Source organism: Nerophis lumbriciformis, linkage group LG29, assembly GCF_033978685.3.
Source record: "Nerophis lumbriciformis linkage group LG29, RoL_Nlum_v2.1, whole genome shotgun sequence".
In the NCBI taxonomy this organism is placed as follows: domain Eukaryota; kingdom Metazoa; phylum Chordata; class Actinopteri; order Syngnathiformes; family Syngnathidae; genus Nerophis; species Nerophis lumbriciformis.
In genome coordinates, this window is record NC_084576.2 from 19628594 (window position 1) to 19648930 (window position 20337).

The window sequence follows — 20337 nt, forward strand, 5'->3', positions numbered from 1 at the left end:
CATGCTGAAATAAGATATTATATTTAGCTCACCTTGATTCTCGGAAGTTTCTTCTGTTCTCTCTCCTGTTCTTCTTTGTTCTGTTCTGTTCACAGTAATCACTATTGGTATGTCACACCTGGTTTGTAGGCAGGGAAGACCAGACCATGTGGTGCAATCCATGGGGCAACCAGCTCTTAACTCACACATGACAGCCACCATCATGCCAGTTCCCTGGCCCAACACACCAAACCTTGCCCTTTCCCCTGGGAGATCAGGGTTCAATTCCCAGCATCAACAAACCCTGATGTAGTAGCCTAAAAGTCAGCATTACAGTGTGATTTTTGCATCAGTTAAGGCTTGGCCTCTGACATCAAAGACCGTTGTCTATCAATGAACTTATGTGCAGCTTCACAACTGGACTAAGCCAGTCAGCAGGGTACAGCAGCCATGGGATGAGGCCGATCATGGAAAAGTATGAGGAGGAGACAAATACATGAGTAAAATTGTCTGTAAAATAAGTGTTTAATATTTTTTAAATTGTCTGTCACTAATCCACACATCACCTCAGTATGCATTAACATGGTCACTCTGCATCAACCAGGCCTTGAACTCACAACTTCAAACTGTATTCCTAGATCACCTGACTTGTAACAAACTTTCAAAAGCCTTTGTCCAGTGAGTCGTATAGCTCACTTAGATGCCCCAGAAAGAGGGGTTATATCCTTGCTGCAGGGACCACCTTGCTAATTCTTTGCTGTGTGTCATTTCCTCCTGAAGAAGGGAGTAGTGTAACTAAACTAAATAAACACAATTATAACTGCTGCGCAGCGATGGGTCGGGTCCGGGCGATTTTTGGCAAATTAAGGCAATTCTGAGCAACAAACAGGAGAACAGGAAGGCAAGACAGTTGACATTATAATGTTCCTTTTGCACCAGTTGAGGCTAAAATCCACAACAATAGAACCAAAGACTGTGGTCTATCATGCTGAGCTAATTGGCAAGTGACAATTCAACAGTGGCTTCACAAATTGATTAAGCCATTCACTGTTGTGCATGCAGATTTGAAACCACTGTAAATATATCAGTTATCAAGACAAAAGTCTGAAAATACACATATTGCATCTAGACAGAATGGAGATATTGGTAATTTGATTTTTTAGTTGATTCGATTTGCTCCATAAGTTAATAACTTATGTTTAATCTATCATGACTCTAAAATGTATATGTTTGCTTCACAAAGACCATCTGGCATTTTCATGAGCTGTCATCACCACCTTTGTCAGGGCTTGAACCCAGATTCTTTGGCACCAAGAACCAGCTCCTAAATCACTGAGCTATTTCTCAAACGGAATCACCAGCCAGACAGCAGTTGTCCAGGCAGATTTCAAAAATGGTCCTCCCAGTCACAGCTAATCTTTGCCTGAGTCAACAAAATTTGCTGATGAAAATCTTGCTTTCTTATAATTAATGGTTGTGGAAATAAATTGGTAACAGAACATTTCAGTTATAGGACTGCCATTATTTGCATGTCTAATCAGAAGGTGTAAGTTAATAGACTAGTATGGTGGACCTGATGACTGAAGGCAGCCAGCTGGTTAGCTCAGTCACTATTGCCAGTGACTTTAGACTGGGTGGCAGGTGTTCAAATCCCAAGATGGGCAGTTATGTTACAGTTTGATCAACAGGATCTGGGGAAGAAGAAATTGCTATAATTAAAATAAACAAACAAATTGTATATGAAAAGTATTTGTATCAGTAGTCACAAGGAAATGTATTTTGCACCATTATTGGCAAATGTTATCAGGAAGTATGTCCCTGGTGACACAGGATCTTACCCATGCTTTCAACAATCCCTGAAGAACTCTTTCTTCCAAAAACGGTTCTCTGGATCAAAATAGTTCTTACTGGAACCCTTAGTGTTAGTGAGAACCCTTTTAAAACCAATTATTCAGAAAAGGGGTTTTAAAGGGTTCTCTGGATCAAAATGGTTCTTACTGGAACCATTAGCGTTACTAAGAACCCTTGAAAAACCCTTTCTTTGGGAAAGGGTTTTTCAGAAGCAAATGGTTCCAGTTAGAACCTCAGCCCTTGTAGAAGAACCCTTTTGGAACCCTTATTTCTAAGAGTGTAGGGTCAATTTAGTGTTGCCAATCAACCTATCCCCAGGTGCATGTCTTTGGAGGTGGGAGGAAGCCGGAGTACCCGGAGGGAACCCACGCAGTCACGGGGAGAACATGCAAACTCCACACAGAAAGATCCCGAGCCCAGGATCGAACCCAGGACCTTCGTATTGTGAGGCACACGTATGAAACTGTATGTAATATATACTGTACAGGAAGTTCGAAATAATAGAATATATGAAAATGTATATAATACACTGTACAGGAAGTTACATATAATAGAATATATGAAAATGTATATTTAGGACAGTTTTTCCTTCTTCTTCCTCTTTTTTCCACATTCATTTACTATGGAAGGTTCTTTGCTTTAAAGGGACAAAAACTGAAAAACGTAACTTGAATGTCAACACAATTGTCTTTACCTTGTTCTGTTAACAAACTTGTGATTGTGTTCAGTGTTATTAATTGTTTAATGTATACACCTTTCTCCCTTTAGTATTCACTTATTATAAATGTGTGTATATATATATACACATATATACATATACAGTGGTGAGCCTTCAGGGCCAACAAGGCCTTCTCAGCTGGCCTAAAATAACCAGAAATCATAATTACAGATAAAAGTACTTTTTATATTTACTTTCCCTAAATATCTAAAAGTATTCATATTCTCTTCATGTCTTATCATGCTATTTCCAGTGCTGTTGTGTTTAGTTTAGAGTTTGTATCCAATCAGAATTCAGCTAGCTTATGTTGCCATGCTGTACGAAATCTGCCTGGGGCCTTCAGAATCAACAATGCAGGCGTCTATGCACTGTAAGTGAACGGGTACATACAGTTGATAGACAATTGCGATAGCCAATCAGATCACGAGTTGTTGTCAGTAAGGCCTTCTAGATGGCCTAAGGTTGAACGTGACATTTACGCGTCCTGTGATTGGATACTCACATCGGGACCGTTAGCGGATTAATTTGAGAACACACACAGTTGATAGACAGTTGTAATAGCCAATCAGATCACATGTTGTTGACAGTAGCCTATCTAGGTAGCCTGATGTTAACGAGACTGTGATTGGATACTGACGGAGGCAGATAATTACATATATCCATATTTGTGTGTTACTTCTTTATTTTCATAGTCATATTACAAAACAGCTAGTGTTCTTTATTTGTTATCTTTTGGTTGTCTGCAAGTACTGTGTGCCAACTTTTAGGAATGTGTGTGTGTGGGGGGGGGGGGGGGGGTCTTCTCTGCTTCTCATCAAAAGCCGACTTTAGATAAGAAACAAAAGGGACATGGGTTGAGGTGAGAGAGGGGGGGGGGGGGGGGAGATGGGGGTGGAGAGTGTTTTTCCATTTTTCTCCTTATCTGGTTATCCTCAAGTCCAGGGGGAGTAGCAATAAATCCCTTCTCTTATCTTTTCCTGTGCCCAGCTGTGGAGGAAGGGACAAGGAGGGTGGGGGCAAGGGAGACGTTATAGGAGATAAGTTTTTCCGTATGTGGGATTAGACCATTTTAGCTGTGCTAGTGAGCGCTTCTGTACGGGATTTGGTCTCACGTTTATTTCCAAAGGCTTTGGAAATAAATTACAAAATACCTATTCTGTCTCTGGTGGTCCTTCTTGCTCAGCTTCGTGTGTCATCAAAAGAGCTTGGGAGTGACCAGCAACTTGAATTCCCTGGGAGGAACAACTGGTCGAAACGCAACAATACTCACTTCTCATTCCAAAGGGAGTATCCGAGTTCAAGTTCAAAGTTCAAGTTGCTTTATTATTGTCCATTCTTAACATGTACAAGACATATAAGAACTGAAATTACGTTTCCAATCACAAGTTGCAATTTAGCAGGAAGCGGGAAGTGTTGACCCACAAAGAAGGAGAACAAAACGTTGATTAGGTGGAAGAAATGTATTTGCAAGGCCATTTTCAAGGATACTTAAGAGAAACTACATCTTGTGAGACCATGTCGGCATTGAAATGGGGAAATGCCCACCATTTCCACTCGAATCAACCGACTACGAGGGGCTATACGGCCTCGAATGAGTGTTACAAATTGTAAGGTTCAAATATGTTGTTTGTTTATTTTTTCACGTTTATTATGCAATTTTAATTTTGACAGTACCACATAAGATATGTTTTAATTGCTGATGCGGGTTTATTGATTTTTAAAAGCGCCAGAAAATAACCCGTTTTGTACACTGTTGGTGGTGATTCAATGCCCAGTAGGGCATAAATGTGTTTCTGTATCGTATTTCTCCAGCAATGGTCATGTGGGGACATAAATTATGTTTTTTTGAGAGGTAATCACTAGTCACTTACGGGGTCGCAGGGCGTGCTGGAGCCTATCCCATATACTGTATATATATATACATACATATATATATATATATATATATATATATATATATATATATATATATATATATATATTTGTGGACATTTATATGCCTCAAACTTCCATCCATCCATCCATTTCCTACCGCTTGTCCCATTCGGGGTCGCAGGGGGTGCTGGAGCCTATCCCATATACTGTATATATATATATATATATATATTTATATATATATTTTGTGTACATTTATATGCTGCAAAACTGGCTAAAAAGTTAGCATGCTAATGTGAGCATGCTAGCATACTCATCAGCTCAAGGTTTGGCATCATGCCACGCCCACATCCTATGTCGTGGTCGTTATCACCAGTCTGTTGAGTATCCGTCTGACCATGTAAATTCTAAAGTGATGTCATCATGACAGTTTAATTGGTGATGGCGAGGAACAGTTTTTGCCGCCAGGCTTCGCTCACTATGAATGGGTACGAACAGGTGCTGAGCCATACGGCACTTCGGGGTGTCGTCATCATCATTTGTTATGATCAAAATCTGAATTTGCGGAGCCGAATTATTCAAGTTTTGTGTTATTTAAAATGTTGCGGTGAGCCATCAAGATCAAAGTTTGGCGCCATGCCACGCCCCACATCCTATGGCGTAGGCAAATTTCCTTCGCAATTCTATCATCGCCCAACTGTCTTGTAGCGTTCGTTTCAACCACGGCTCATTTGGTCAAAGTCTCCCGGAGAAGCTCGTTAAAGAACGTTCGAGCCCTGTTTTTATCCCGAAAAATGGCCTACTTCCTGTAAATGTTCAAATATGGCATCTTGACATTTTCAACTGCGTCCTCTCATGATTGAGATCTCCATCGATTTTTGTCACAATACTTGAATCTGGTAGCGGGATTTTTTTTCTCATTTTTAAGGAGGCGCTATTGAGTTAATTTTTAAAATGTCGTGTTTTGGTGTTTGCGAAAGGTCCCTGGGACCCGAAAGGGTCTCTCAGTCATTAAAGTGTTAAAAATAAGTCTTTTAACTTTTAACAGAAATATCTATTGATCAATTTCAGGTCTATCTGTTGCCATAAACTTTTTTTTTAACGTTTTATGCCAAAAAAAACCCTGTTTTTTGAATAGCCAAAACACAAAATATCCAATATTTTCCCCTAAATAATTCAGAACATGTATTTTAATTCATTATTATTTGTACAACAATGACAGTTAAAACAAGGTCTAGGGCAGTGTTTTTCAACCTTTTCTGAGCCGAGGCACATTTTTTTCATTGGAAAAATTCAGAGGCACACCACCAGCAGAAATCACTAAAAAACGAAACTCGGATGACATTAAAAAGTTGTTGTCGCAATTGTTGGACATGACTTTAAACCATAACCAAGCATGCATCAATATAACTCTTGTCTCAAAGTAGGTGTACTGTCACCACCTGTCACATCACACCCTTACTTATTTTGTATTTTTTGCTGTTTTCCTGTGTTTTAGTTCTTGTCTTGCGCTCCTATTTTTTTTTGGTATTTTCCTGTAGCAGTCTCATGTCTTCCTTTGAGCGATATTTCCCGCATCTACTTTGTTTTAGCAATCAAGAATATGTCAGTTGTTTTTATCCTTCTTTGTGGGGACGTTGTTGATTGTCATGTCATGTTCGGATGTACATTGTGGACGGCCGTCTCTGCTCCACAGTAAGTCTTTGCTGTCGTCCAGCATTCTGTTTTTGTTTACTTTCTAGCCAGTTCAGTTTTGGTTTCGTTCTCAATAGCCTTCCCTAAGCTTCAATGCCTTTTCTTAGGGGCACTCACCTTTTGTTTATTTTTGGTTTAAGCATTAGACAACTTTTTACTTGCACACTGCCTCCCGCTGTTTCCAACATCTATAAAGCAATTAGCTACCGGCTGCCACCTACTGGTATGGAAGAGTATTACACGGTTACTCTGCTGAGCTTTAGACAGCGCCGACACTCAACAACAACACATCATTTGCAGACTATAATTACTGGTTTGCAAAAAATATTTTTAACCCAAATAGGTAAATGATAAATGAGTTATACTTGTATAGCGCTTTTCTACCGTCAAGGTACTTTGACAGTATTTCCACATTCACCCATTCACACACTGATGGCGGGAGCTGCCATGCAAGGCGCTAACCAGCAGCCATCAGGAGCAAGGGGTGAAGTGTCTTGCCCAAGGACACAACGGACGTGACTAGGATGGACGAAGGGGGGGATTGAACCCCAGTAACCAGCAACCCTCCGATTGCTGGTACGGCCACTCTACCAACTTCGCCACGCCGTCCCTGTGGTGAATTTAGATCATCTCCAACCGCACACCAGACTGGATCTCACGGCTGTGCCGCGGCACAGTGGTTGAAAAACACTGGTTTGGGGATCCAAAAGGCTCCTACTCATAAAAGCGTAAAAATAAATCATATATGCTTAATGTATATTATTTTTTCAACGATTAAATCACGAAATCAACTTCAGATCGATTAGTTTTTAATCAATCGAGTTTTAAATCGCGGCAGTTTTTCGTTCGTAGGGCTGTGAATCTTTGGGCACCACGTGATTCGATTCGATTCTTGGGGGTAAAGATTCGATTCTCGATTCAAAATCAATACTTTTTTAATAACATTGGGTGCTAGTTCTATGATTAACTACATTCCTCCATTAGACAAACATATCTGATCAATTTCTGTATTACTTCAAAGAAAACTGGTTTTGTTATATTTTGCTCGTTAGCATATATGTCGATGTGTTCATTGACCGGGCTAGCATGCTAAGCTACACAAGTGTGACGAAGCATTTGTTCCACGAACATACTAGCTTTTTTTAGACAAGGTCATAGGACAATATAGTTTACATACCAAATGTCTATTTCTATTTATTACAAGTAATAAGAAAAGGTAAATGCCTGACTTACCTATCAAGGAGGAATTTAGCAAGTTTGGCGTCAGATGAAAAAATCTTCTCCGCCTTCAATGGTCTACATCTTTCAAAGGCATCCTCGATACAAATCCTAGTTTTGCTCCTGGCTTTGTCATGAATAAGTGACATGGGGATAAGTTGATTGGCAACACTAAATTGGCCCTAGTGTGTGGATGTGAGTGTGAATGTTGTCTATCTGTGTTGGCCCTGCGATGAGATGGCGACTTGTCCAGGGTGTACCCCGCCTTCCGCCCGATTGTAGCTGAGATAGGCTCCAGCGACCCCAAAGGGAATAAGCGGTAGAAAATGGATGGGGGATGGAAGTTGATAATCATAACGACGCATTTTACATTTACTAAGGTCTGACATGTTTAGTAACTTTACGAAGATGGCGGTGCGTAACTGGCAACCTGGATGTGACACTCAAGACTTTCTAATTGGTCAAACGGTGGGCGGGGCATAGAAATGAAAACAATAATATTTCGGGGCTGTAAATCTCATTTTGAACTGAGCATAACCCGGCTGAACTACTGTTATATCAGTTATAGAGGTATTAAAAAAAGAACATGATTTATTAATGCCTTTTGACATATCAGGGCCATTTAATGAGGACTTAACATTTAGTGAAGTGAATTATATTTATATAGCGCTTTTCTCTAGTGACTCAAAGCGCTTTACATAGTGAAACCCAATATCTAAGTTACATTTAAACCAGTGTGGGTGGCACTGGGAGCAGGTGGGTAAAGTGTCTTGCCCAAGGACACAACAGCATTGACTAGCATGGCAGTAGCGAGGATCGAACCTGGAACCCTCAGGTTGCTGGCACGGCCACTCTCCCAACCGAGCTATACCGCCCCAAATAGGCAACATTTTAAAAAATGAACGCAGTTCCTCTTTTTAAGTAAACCTATACAGCAGATATGATCTACAACAATGTGAGTTGCTTGAGGGGCTGTACGGGACATATTACACAAATTGATTAAGAATCGTTGCAAATAGGAATCGTGAGTCAATCAATAATGGCCTTTTTAACCGACTTATTAGTCAGTATTGCAACAATTTCTTGTTAAATCACACCTGCCAACTCTTTTGTTCCACTCATGTGCCGCGGGCCGTTACAAATGAGCTGCGAACCGAACTTTGTTGCTATGAAAACGTTAGCGTTGAAAGGACTCTACACAAGCTTCAATCTGCGTTTTATGTTGCAAAACAAACTTTCTCACGGCAGTGTGACGCAGTCAATAAAAGGTTCAGATATTAGTTTTGGTTCTTGTGGGCCTTTTTTTTTTATTATTTCACAATCCTTCCAAATGTACAAAAACAGAAAGAAACAATTCACCAACATCATGACGCTCTCCACTGCTGTCGGATATCCATGTGCATCCGCCAGGACTGGAAATCTCTAACAAAAAAAATAATAAAAAAATCGCAGAAATTTTGAAAAGCCGTCCCCTTTTGCTTAAAAAAAAGAAAAAATCTCCCCTGCTTCTTCCACGGTATTTCCAAAGCAGCAGAGGACCAAATTGCCTTTCAACTTGGCTTCAGAGCATTCTGTAGTTCACTAACAGAGGAATAGAATTGAGTTCTGTGGATTCCCCCAAAATGGTGCCAGGGATGCCGTGGTCCCTCCCGTCTTCTCATTGGACTTTTTATAGGTCGATCTTGGGATCCTTCTTCTTCTTCTTCGGCTCCTCCTGCACCTCCAAGGGGTTGGCCGCCTCCTTTTTCAGGTAGGCGATGAAATCGCTGACCTCGCGACCTCCCTGCAAGGCGGGAAGAGCGATAACGTCAGCCTCGCGTTCGGTCGCCAGCGCACATCTTCGTCGGGGCGATACTTACCTCGTACTTCTTTGGCTTCGTCTTCTGGCCGGCCGGCGAGAAGTAGATTGTGGGGAATCTGGGTGGAGGAAAGAAAAAAAAGGCTTTTTAGACCTTCACTTTCAATTGCAAAAAGAAGACAAACAAGCAGCAGTATCTTGCTCCGACTCACCCAGAGACTTCGTAAGGTGACGGCACGTCGTTGGCTGTGGCGTCCATCTTGGCGATGACTACGTTAGGATCCATTGCGAGCTTTGCGGGTAAAAAACAAAACAAAAATAAACTTCAACATTTGCACAATTAATCAGTGTATTTCTTTTTAAGTCATTGTTCAACTTTTTCCAAATCCGATACAATACCGATATTGGAGTTGAGTATTGGCCGATACCGATATTAACCCTACACAATAGGAGCACAAATCTTACATACCGTATTTTTCGGACTATAAGTCGCACAGGCCGAAAATGCATAACAAAGAAGGAAAAAAACATAAGTCGCACTGGAGTATAAGTCGCATTTTTGGGGGGAAATTTATTTGATAAAAGCCAACACCAAGAATAGACATTTGAAAGGCAATTTAAAATAAATAAAGAGTAGTGAACAACAGGCTGAATAAGTGTACGTTATATGAGGCATAAATAACCAACTGAGAACATGCCTGGTATGTTAACGTAACATATTATGGTAAGAGTCAATCCAATAACTATAACATATAAAACATGCTATACATTTACCAAACAATCTGTCACTCCTAATCGCTAAATCCCATGAAATCTTATACGTCTAGTCTCTTACGTGAATGAGCTAAATAATATTATTTGATATTTTACGGTAATGTGTTAATAATTTCACACATAAGTCGCTCCTGAGTATAAGTCGCACCCCCCGGCCAAACTATGAAAAAAACTGCGACTTATAGTCCGAAAAATACGGTACTTTTATTTTTTTTTTATTTTAATGTGGAATGTTAAAAAAGGTACGATTAAGTGAAATTACTCAAAGAGCAATGGTACAAACTTACCTCCCCCCTTACAACAAATTGCTTTAAATCTATTCATATTCAAGTCTTCATTATTCTTTCAAACTAATTGTAGCTATATTGCATATAATTATGAATTCATGGTAGTTTAATCTTTACTGTCTTTTATTAACTGACTTTGTCTTTCTTCTTTGCCTGGTCCTGGTCCCAGGCAGCCTGTCAAAGTACTTTGTCATGTTGTGTTCATACTTTTATTTTAATATATAAGCAGATGTACAAATAAAAAAAGTGACCTTAAACCTTGACTATGGACTGTGACTGTACTTTCACAATATTATGTCAGACCCACTCGACATCCATTGCATTCGGTCTCCCCTAGAGGGGGGTGGGTTACCCACATATGCGGTCCTCTCCAAGGTTTCTCAGTCATTCACATCGACGTCCCACTGGGGTGAGTTTTTCCTTGCCCTTATGTGGGCTCTGTACTGAGGATGTCGTTGTGGCTTGTGCAGCCCTTTGAGACACTTGTGATTTAGGGCTATATAAATAAACATTGATTGATTGACTATATTCTTTGACTACGGCATTGAGCAGTTTCCTTTATTTCAAGGAACTCACCTATGTATTAATGTTCTACTCATCTATGTCAGGGGTGCCCAAAACACAGCCCGCTCGTGTATTCAGTTTGGCCTGGGAGACGTGAGTGTAAATCAGGAATCTGGCTTTTAAAATATCTGACAATCTGATTTTTGCATATTTGCCGCCATATTGTGAACAACATGAGTAAATCAGGTCAGTGACCATGAATTGTATGTTTAAAAAAAAAACACCAGCACAGTATTTACTAATCACCCAATCCAAACAACCTTCCCTAGTCATGGCCCCAAAAAAATTGCAACCAACAAAAAGTCAACAGATGTGGTCACACAACCTGCTCACTGAACCACTGATATTATATACAAAAAAAAGATCAAGCACAATAAAAAGTTGCACCAATTGATTACAATGCATGATGGGAAAAACGCAAAACACTCTCCACACTAATCCATGTTCGCCGCATTTTTTCTGCTTGATTACAAAACTTTAAAAGGAGGTCGTCACAGAAGTAAACATGGTAGTAGTCAAACTTTCACATACTCTTAATATCCAGTTATATTGATTATTAATTATATATCCTTTATGAACATATATTTGTGTATGTATATTTCCACTTTACATGCAGTCGGCTTTCGGACCACATCCAAAATTTTTTTTACCTCAATGCAGCAGACAAAAAGTTTGAACACCTCTGATCTATATCGTCCGAAGCTAACAACGTTATTTAAATTTCGCACATACACACATCTGCTTGTCTATACGCACAGACTGCAGATCTTATTTTGAAACTCTGGACAGGAACGCGGCGTTCCTGTTTGCAAAAACGGGAACTCCTAAGCAGCACGAGGCCGTTCATTTGTGGCCACACTTGGAGGATACTGAAATATTTTCTCTGTTAACTGGCTGTCCAGCTTCGCACAAGCAAACACGATAAAGGATTGCTTGTATCACAGCTTAGATTGGAGATTTTACATGCAAGCCGATATTATTCGATAGTTGTTTTTTTCAGATAGTGGACCAATATCCAATTAAATATATCGGGACATCCCTAATTCGGCTCACCTTCTCTCCAAGCTCGACGTATTTGGGCTCCAGGCTCTTGCAGTGTCCGCACCAGGGGGCGTAGAACTCGATGAGCACGTCTTTGCTGTCGTCGTTGACGATGGCATCAAAGTTCTCGGCCACCAAAACCTGAAGACGAGCGCAGGCGGGGTGATGATTGACGAGCGGCAACGCGGTGCTTTTATTATGAAGGTGTGTCGGGTGTTCATCTCACCTTGACGGGCCCGTCGTTGTTCTCGGGTATGGGCTCAGACTTGAGGTAGCGCTTCAACTTGCCATCAAAGAAGTCCTGCAGGAAACGCTCTAGGGCTTTTCCGTCACGGCTGTTTGTGGAGGAGAAACAAAAGAAAGTTTGAAGTAATCAGCAGGAAATTTAAGCTCGACTTGGGAAAACCTTTTTGACTGAAAGTGTGAACGTACGAGAACTCCTCGGCCATGACATATTTGTCTCCCTTAGTGGTGCGGATGGCCACCAGGGGGAGCTCTCCGTCTTTGTTGTCAAAGCCAAACTCGGACAGGTCGTGGGTGAAAGAGAACTTGTTGGCCACGGTGAAGCTGAGCTGCTTGCCCTGGTCCAGGAAGGTCTTGGCCACCTTCATCACCCTGCGAAGACACGCGCGCCTCGTAAATACCGAGTCAGCTTTTTACCCACAGAAAAACCAGCCCGGTAGGCCTTGGTTTGGTACCTGTTCCTCCAGTAGTTGGAGCCTTTGGGGTTTTTGTCGTAGTCCACGTCATAATAGGCCACCAGCAGGTCTTTCCCTTTCAGCTGGTCTTTGTTGTCGTCGGTCATGTGGGGGCAGATTCCAAATCTGAGCAGAAACCGTTTGCACAACATTTAGCAAAAAAACACACACAACTTAAAAATAATCATGCTAAAAGTGATGACAGATCAAAATCTCAACAGCTAATTTTTTGATGGCCTGTGGCACACTTTACAAATATTAAAAAAAAACAAAAAAACATGAAAAGTGGAATAAAAGAGCAAACAGGTGCAATGTTGACACTAATAACACACAGCTCCATGCAGGCTGTTTTTTTAATTTTCAACTGTCATTGCTTAAAAAATTATAATGAATCAAAATCAATGTTAAGAATTATTGACCGATTCAAGGCTTCAATTACTTCACATCAAATATTGCTTTGAAATATTTTGGGAGGGAAACATTGCATCGTTTGCAATATATGAAAAACAAAAAAATTTAAAATAAAAACTTATAATAACCGGATGGATCTGAACTTGATCTAAAGTTAAAAAAAAAAACAATAAAAAAAACATGATGACAATTTAACATTTATGAGTGGGGCTCTTTTGGATCCCTAAGAATTTGTGGATTTTTTTTTTTTACTTTAAACTCATTAATCAAAAAATAACGAATAAAGTCAATGGTGTTATGAATTATTTAATCCAATTACTTCACATCAAATATTTCACTTTGGGGAAAATATTGCAAATTTTGTGTTGGTCATAAAAAACAGGGTTTGGACAGAAAGGGCATAAAACGTGGTTTTACTTTATGTCAATAGACCTTAAGTTGATCTACAGACTTAAGCGTTGAATAAATAAATTAAGTAATATATGACCTATTTTTAACATTTTTATGACTGAAACCCTTCCAGGTCCCTGGGACCAAACTTAAGAGCTCTAAAAGAGAAAAAAAAACTTATTTTGTATTCGTTTTAAAAATAGAAACTATAAAAATTGCCCCCGGATGCTTTTATTTTCAGTGTGCAGCCCTCAGTGGTAATACTTTGGACAACCCTGCTGTCACCCCCACCCTAAATGATAACAGAAACACGTACACGCTGTCCTGAACGAATCTCTTGATTTTGTTGCTGGTGAATTTTTCTTCGCTGAATTTGACCGAGGAGTCTTCAAACTTGTTGCTGAGTCTGGCCGGGCGGAACAGGATGACGCCACTGGAAGATAAAAAAAACAAAAAACAAACAAGTGAAGTGTTGGCAGTGATCTTCTGAAAGAGCGGAAAGAGAGAAAAGACGCGCCGCTCACTCTTGGTCGACGTCCTTGCTCTTGAGGAGCGCCTCGGAGAAGGTGTGGGCGAAGCGGAAGTTCTCCCTCAGGGTGCTGGCGGCCTTCTGGTACTCTGTGTTTGCGGCACTCTCGTGGTCGGCGAAGAACCCTGGCAAGAAAAGAGGACCATGTTCACACCAGCAAATGGAATCTATCGCCAGACCAAGTCGCTTTCGTTGACTGTTTCAACAAAATCAGTAAGGGGTGTCCTGATTCTATTTTTTTTTTACATTGGATACTGATATTGGAGCGAAGACAATTGGCCGATACTAATATTGATTCATTATCAGCAGGAATCACACATACTATTATTTTGTAGTATGGAATGTTAGAAAAGGTTTGATCAAGTAAAATATGTCAAAGGTTAGTGTTTTTTTTAATACCTACAATTGTTTGATTTATCATAAACCGACTGGAGTAGACATATGCTGTCTTTACGTTGAAGTGGAGTTGTAATTGTTTTTTGGTGACACCTAAAGCGCTGAATGAGGCGGACACTTTAATGGATTGTTTCTAATACGCTTCTGGCTTGGACACATTGTATGTGTAAGTAATATGCAACTATAATGATCTGATACTTGTTTATATTGACAAATGTGCGGTTTTATACTGCAATATTGTTCATTCAAGGACACGTATGTCTAGGTTGTGTGCTGTTGTGTAGCTACTGGCTGCTAGTAGCCTACAGCCGACCATGTTTACCTTTGTAAATGACAAATACAATAAAAGACCCACTTTGTGTGCTTATTGGAGGACATTTAGATATTAACTGGCTGTCCAGCTTTGCACAAGTAAACAGGCCGCAAACATTTTAGATGTAATTGGATATAATTGTTTTGCTGCTGATATCGGATCGGGATACCCCTAAAGTAATGCTTGGTTCTATCTACAGTAAGGACGTACCGATTTTTCATATCATGGTTATTGTCACCAAAATGATCACGTTATTATTATAACAGTGTTGGTAAATGTGCTCAAAAATTACTCAAACACTTATAACCAAATGTGATTTTTTTTTTTAAATGAAATACAATATATACCCACACAATATACTTTCTTGGCAAAAGAAACATTTTATAATAAAGTTGTTCTGGCTACTTAAGAGCCATATTATTTTAACTTGAGTGTTTGTTTTTTTTAATGATAGAAAAATATGTGTTAGGTGCGTCATGTCCAGGTTTTGCAGTTTTTTTTATGTATGCTATGTCACTGTTTCAGTTCTTTAACTACTTTCCATTCATTTTTACCTTTTGCCGAGCAAAAATGTGGCAAGTCAATAAAGCCGCCAACATTCCTTCACTATAATTTTCAAATGTTATTGTAATTTAATCTAATATACCGAAAATATTGTCTGATTACAAGAACATTTTAAAAGTATATGAATAAGACAATAAACCTTCTTGAGCAATTCCTTCACTATTTTACCTATGCGGTTGTGCATGGAATAAGTTCAAAAATATCTGCCTGAACATCAAACACCGTTCATACCAATCAAGAATAATGAATAAAGTCAACTTACCAACAACACTTGCGTCTTTGTCTGCAATAAACTTCTCAAACTCCGCCTCGGTCTTGAGCTCCACGGAGGCGGGGCCAGCCTGCTTTTTCAGGAAACTGACAATCCCATCTACAAGAGACCAGTAAACTACTGTTAACACCCATACACCTGTGGTCTGGATTTCTAAGCTAAAACCAAGTACCTGCAGTTCTGGGACCCTCGTAGGGGCCGGAGACTTCTCCTTCCCTGAAGATCTTCAGGGTGGGGTAGCCGTTGACTCCATATTTGCCGCAGATTTCGCTGTTGGCTGTGCAGTCGACCTAGAAAGAATGTAAACAACGTTTACGATCTGAAAAAAAGAACACGTCAAAGATATACGTGTCCCGTTAAGTACCTTGACCAGAGCGACGAGGCCTTTCAGGCGCGTGGCCGCTACCTCGTACTCTGGAGCAAGACGTTTACAATGGCCACACCTAAAAGGGACCAAAGACTTTAGAAAGACAAATAGACTAAAGGAAGTATCTGCTTGGCTGGGAATGTTTAGATAGCTGTACAGGAGTGAATACACAGTACTTTCTCGGCAGACATGGCCGTTAAATGTATTATTTACTGTCTTGATTAGCTAACGACATTGCATAGACCAGACCTGGGCATATTAAGGCCCGGGGGCCACATGCGGCCCGTTAAGCTTTTCTATCTGGCACGCCGGACATTCCCAAATATTTTTTTTAGATGTTTAAGATGGAAAGTGTAGATGCCATTATGATGTGCAGTGATGTTTTCTAATGACCGTAAATCTTGAACTATACTAAGTATTTCAATGGTTGGAATCTGCGCTTTTGGATGATATACTAGTTACTATGGTAATCTAATTAGTTACTATGGTAATCGACGTCACAGTAGCTCAGACGAGGCACCAAGCAGTGTGGGTGGGAAGCGTTTCCACAGACGCGGAAGGACATTTTCACAACAAAGTTCTAAAGCTTAGTGATATATCAGATTGTAGGTAGGCTTATTTTGTACCCTTCGCGTTCATATTTCACTGTTTGTTGGATTTTTGTTGCGTTTCACTTGATTGTAAAATATGTCGATCGAAAGGGGGTGTGAGGGGGGGAGCCTATCTCAGCTACAATGATTGATTGAAATTGTTATTAGTAGATTGCACAGTGAAGTACATATTCTGTACAATTGACCACTAAACGGTAACACCCGAATAAGTTTTTCAACTTGTTTAAGTCGGGGTCCATTCATGATACAGATATATACTATTTTCATAATACAGTCATCACACAAGATAATCATCAGAGTATATACATTGAATTATTTACATTATTTACAATCCGGGGTGTGGGATATGGAGGGGGGGAGGGTTTAGGTTTGGTTGGTATCAACAATTCAGTCATCAACAATTGCATCATCAGAGAAATGGACATTGGAACAGTGTAGGACTGACTTGGTAGGATATGTACAGCAAGTAGTGGACACAGAGAGAGAGATCAGAAAGTATAAGAAAAAGTGTCTCCATTTGATTATTTACATTTGATTATTTACAATCCGAAGAGGTATGATGAGGAAGGGAGAGTGTTAGTTTAGGGTTGAAGTGGCCTGGAGGTGTTCTTTAAGTGCGGTTTTGAAGGAGGTTAGAGATGCCCTTTCTTTTACACCTGTTGGGAGTGCATTCCATATTGATGTGGCATAGAAGGAGAGCCACAAGACCTTTGTTAGATCGGAATCTGGGTTTAATGTGGTTAGTGGAGCTCCCTCTGGTGTTGTGGTTATGGCGGTCATTTACGTTAAGGGAGTAGTTTGACATGTACTTCGGTATCAGGGCGGTGTAGCGGATTTTATAGACTAGGCTCAGTGCAAGTTGTTTTACTCTGTCCTCCACCCTGAGCCAGCCCACTTTGGAGAAGTGGGTAGGAGTGAGGTGTGATCTGGGGTGGAGGTCTAGAAGCAATTGGACTAGCTTGTCCTGGGATGTTTGGAGTCTAGATTTGAGGGTTTTGGAGGTGCTAAAGTACCAGGAGGTGCATGCGTAATCTAAAAAGGGTTGAATGAGAGTTCCCCCTTAGAATCTTCATGGTGCTTTTGTTGACCAGAGAGGAGATTCTATAGAGAAATCTCGTTCGTTGGTTGACCTTTTTGATTACCTTGGTTGCCATTTTATCACAGGAAAGATTAGCCTCTAGAATGGAACCTAGGTAGGTGACCTCATCTCTCCTGGTGATAACGTCACCCACTGTTATAGTGAAGTCATTGACTTTCTTAAGGTTGATGTGGGACCCAAACAGGATGGATTCCGTTCTACCTAGGTCTATGGATAGCTTGTTGTCAGCGAGTCAGGTGAAAATTCAACAGAGTTCAGCACTTGATTGATTGAGACTTTTATTAGTAGGTTGCACAGTGAAGTACATATTCCGTACAATTGACCACTAAATGGTAACACCCGAATAAGTTTTTCAACTTGTTTAAGTCGGGGTCCACTTAAAAATTAGATTTTATCCGCGGGTCGGGTCGGGCGGTTGAAATAAAAAAAATTAGATTTTAAATAGATTCAGGCGGGCGGCAGTTAAACCAATTCGGAAATATATATACATAGTTAAATGTTGTTACCCACATACGAAAAACGAGCAGGCACCTGCTGCATATGCCACAACAGAAGAAAAAAAAAAAAAGAGATGGACACTTTTACGGAGCGGAGAAGGCCCCCGACGCCTCGCCGGGGTCCCCCGAGAGGGCCCCACCGGGAGCCGTAGCTGAGGCGATCCGCGAGAAGGGCCCGACGCACGTCCAGGGTCACCACCGCGCCCACCGCACCGACACCCCGCCTCGTCCGCCTTCGCCGCGGCCGGCGTCACGCGCAGCAGGTAAGCAGCTTACCTGCCCGCCACCCCCGTGGCCGGGGGCTCGTAACAGGGGTCACTCCGCGCGCTCCGCCCGCGCAGCTTACCTGCCCGCCACCCCTGTTGCTGGGGGCGCGTAACAGGGGTCACTCCGCGCGCAGTGCGCTCACGAAAGGGGTGGGGCTCACCCTGGTTGATATAGACAGCAGCTAGGACGGTGGCCATGGACGTCGGAACCCGCTAAGGAGTGTGTAACAACCCACCTGCCGAATCAACTAGCCCTGAAAATGGATGGCGCTGGAGCAACGCTGCCGTCTCGCTGCCGGCGATGGCCGGCAGCTTGGAGGTGCGCTCAGCGCGGCTCCCATATGATTGCGCACTGGTGTGCGTCTGGGTCGTGACAGCGTGGCACGCGAATGTCTGTGCTGCATTGGATCAATCTCCTTTCTTTAACAGGCAAAAGCTTTATAACCTCACTAATGCCTTGCATCGTCTATATTAGATATATAACAACGGGCGGGTGCGGGCGGATGCGGTTCTGATCAAATGTTAGATCGGGTGGATTGCGGATGGTTGACGACTTTCTGATGCGGTTGCGGATGAAATAATTGCCTATCCGCGCATCTCTAATACAGATATATACTATCATCATAATACAGTCATCACACAAGATAATCACATTGAATTATTTACAATCTGGGGTGTGGAGGGGTGGGGTTAGGTTGTTATCATCAGAGAGAGAGAGAGAGAAGGCATAAGAAAAAGTATCTGCATTTGATTGTTTACATTTGATTATTAACAATCCGGGAAGTGTGTTAGTTTAGGGTTGTAGCTGCCTGGAGGTGTACTTTTATTGCGGTTTTGAAGGAGGATAGAGATGCCCTTTCTTTTATACCTGTTGGGAGCGCATCCCACATTGATGTGGCATAGAAAGATAATGAGTTAAGACCTTTGTTAGCACTGATAACTCAATTATGTATAAGCTAACTAATAAGCCGCACCATCACTGACAAAGACATACTGCACATTTAACAAGGCCTGTATTTTTTACAGATGCGTGGCATTTCCTTGAATATGCTTTTTGTTTCACTTGCAACGCATTTAAGTTTCGGTACATGCGAAAAGCACCCAACAGTTCACGTCAGCCAATCAGCGGCGGACAACCAAGTTCCCCCGTCCAATCAGAACGTGACTAAGTTCCCCCGTCCAATCAGAACGTGACAACAAGTAAAGGACCCGCCTCCCAACTTCCGTCATCGCAGGTCGTTTCAATGAAATACGTGCTAAATAGCGCATTAAAAGTGAAAAATGACGCGGAATGACATCAAATGCTTACAAGTAAAAACAAAACAGCTTTCATTTATATCCTGAACTAAATTGAATAATAATATATACAAGACTTTGTGCATTTTATCGTCGTGCTAGCTAGTAGCATGCTAACATTTCCCCATTAGCCGCGTATAACTGGAATTTGCTTGCAAAACTAATGTGCGATAAGAGTAGAAGTAAGCTATGTGGGAATTAAACTTAAGAGTTGACGACTCACCACGGCGCAAAAAACTCGACGAGGGCGAGGTCGTGGTTTCCAATTTTGGTTCCGAAGTCTTCGTCCGTGTAGTCGAGCACGTCGCTCGCTCGGGCGAACCCGGCGAGCGCGACCAGGAAGAGCAGCCTCAGCATCGCACTCGGCTCCGCTTACAACGTCCTCAGGTGGACCTGGAGGGGGAGGAAAAAAAACACCGTGTGGAGAGCGAGTGCGTGTCGGACACAGGGTGACTGTTCCTCGGCGGAGATGAAGCGTAAGCCGCTGAGGATCGACAGCAAAAAGCACAGAGAAGGCGGAAGAGATGCGAGAACAACTCCTTACCACAGTGTGGCAGCCTGCCATTGGTCAGCACCCAGTGTCAATCTGTGGCGATTAGCCAATCAGAGCGCGTGACACTGGAGCTTGTCATTCGCCAGCCAATCGGAACACGACTAAATCCAAACTCTTTATTCATACGAGGAAGTCATTATGACGAAGGTTCACTGCTGCACTACTAAACGTCAAATTGTTTTATAAATGCAGATTTTCATCTTTATATGATGACATATGTTTACATTAACCAAGGAAGAAGTGTTGCTAAACTTACACAGGGCTTACATTTGTGAG

At 41.4% G+C, this 20337-nt stretch overlaps 1 protein-coding gene across 1 annotated transcript; it reads right to left on the reverse strand.

The window, feature by feature from the left end:
* Positions 1 to 8613: 8613 nt before the first annotated feature.
* On the reverse strand, positions 8614 to 20029 carry pdia3 (protein disulfide isomerase family A, member 3). Its single transcript, XM_061924836.2, has 13 exons — positions 19732 to 20029; positions 15737 to 15815; positions 15545 to 15662; positions 15364 to 15471; positions 13824 to 13953; positions 13616 to 13732; positions 12499 to 12624; positions 12233 to 12415; positions 12027 to 12135; positions 11813 to 11941; positions 9347 to 9426; positions 9196 to 9253; positions 8614 to 9119 (listed from the first exon to the last, which is right to left on the reverse strand). The coding sequence occupies exons 1-13, from the start codon at positions 19863 to 19865 to the stop codon at positions 9006 to 9008; spliced, it is 1485 nt and encodes a 494-aa protein (XP_061780820.1). The 5' UTR covers positions 19866 to 20029; the 3' UTR covers positions 8614 to 9005.
* Between the last annotated feature and the right edge of the window lie 308 nt (positions 20030 to 20337).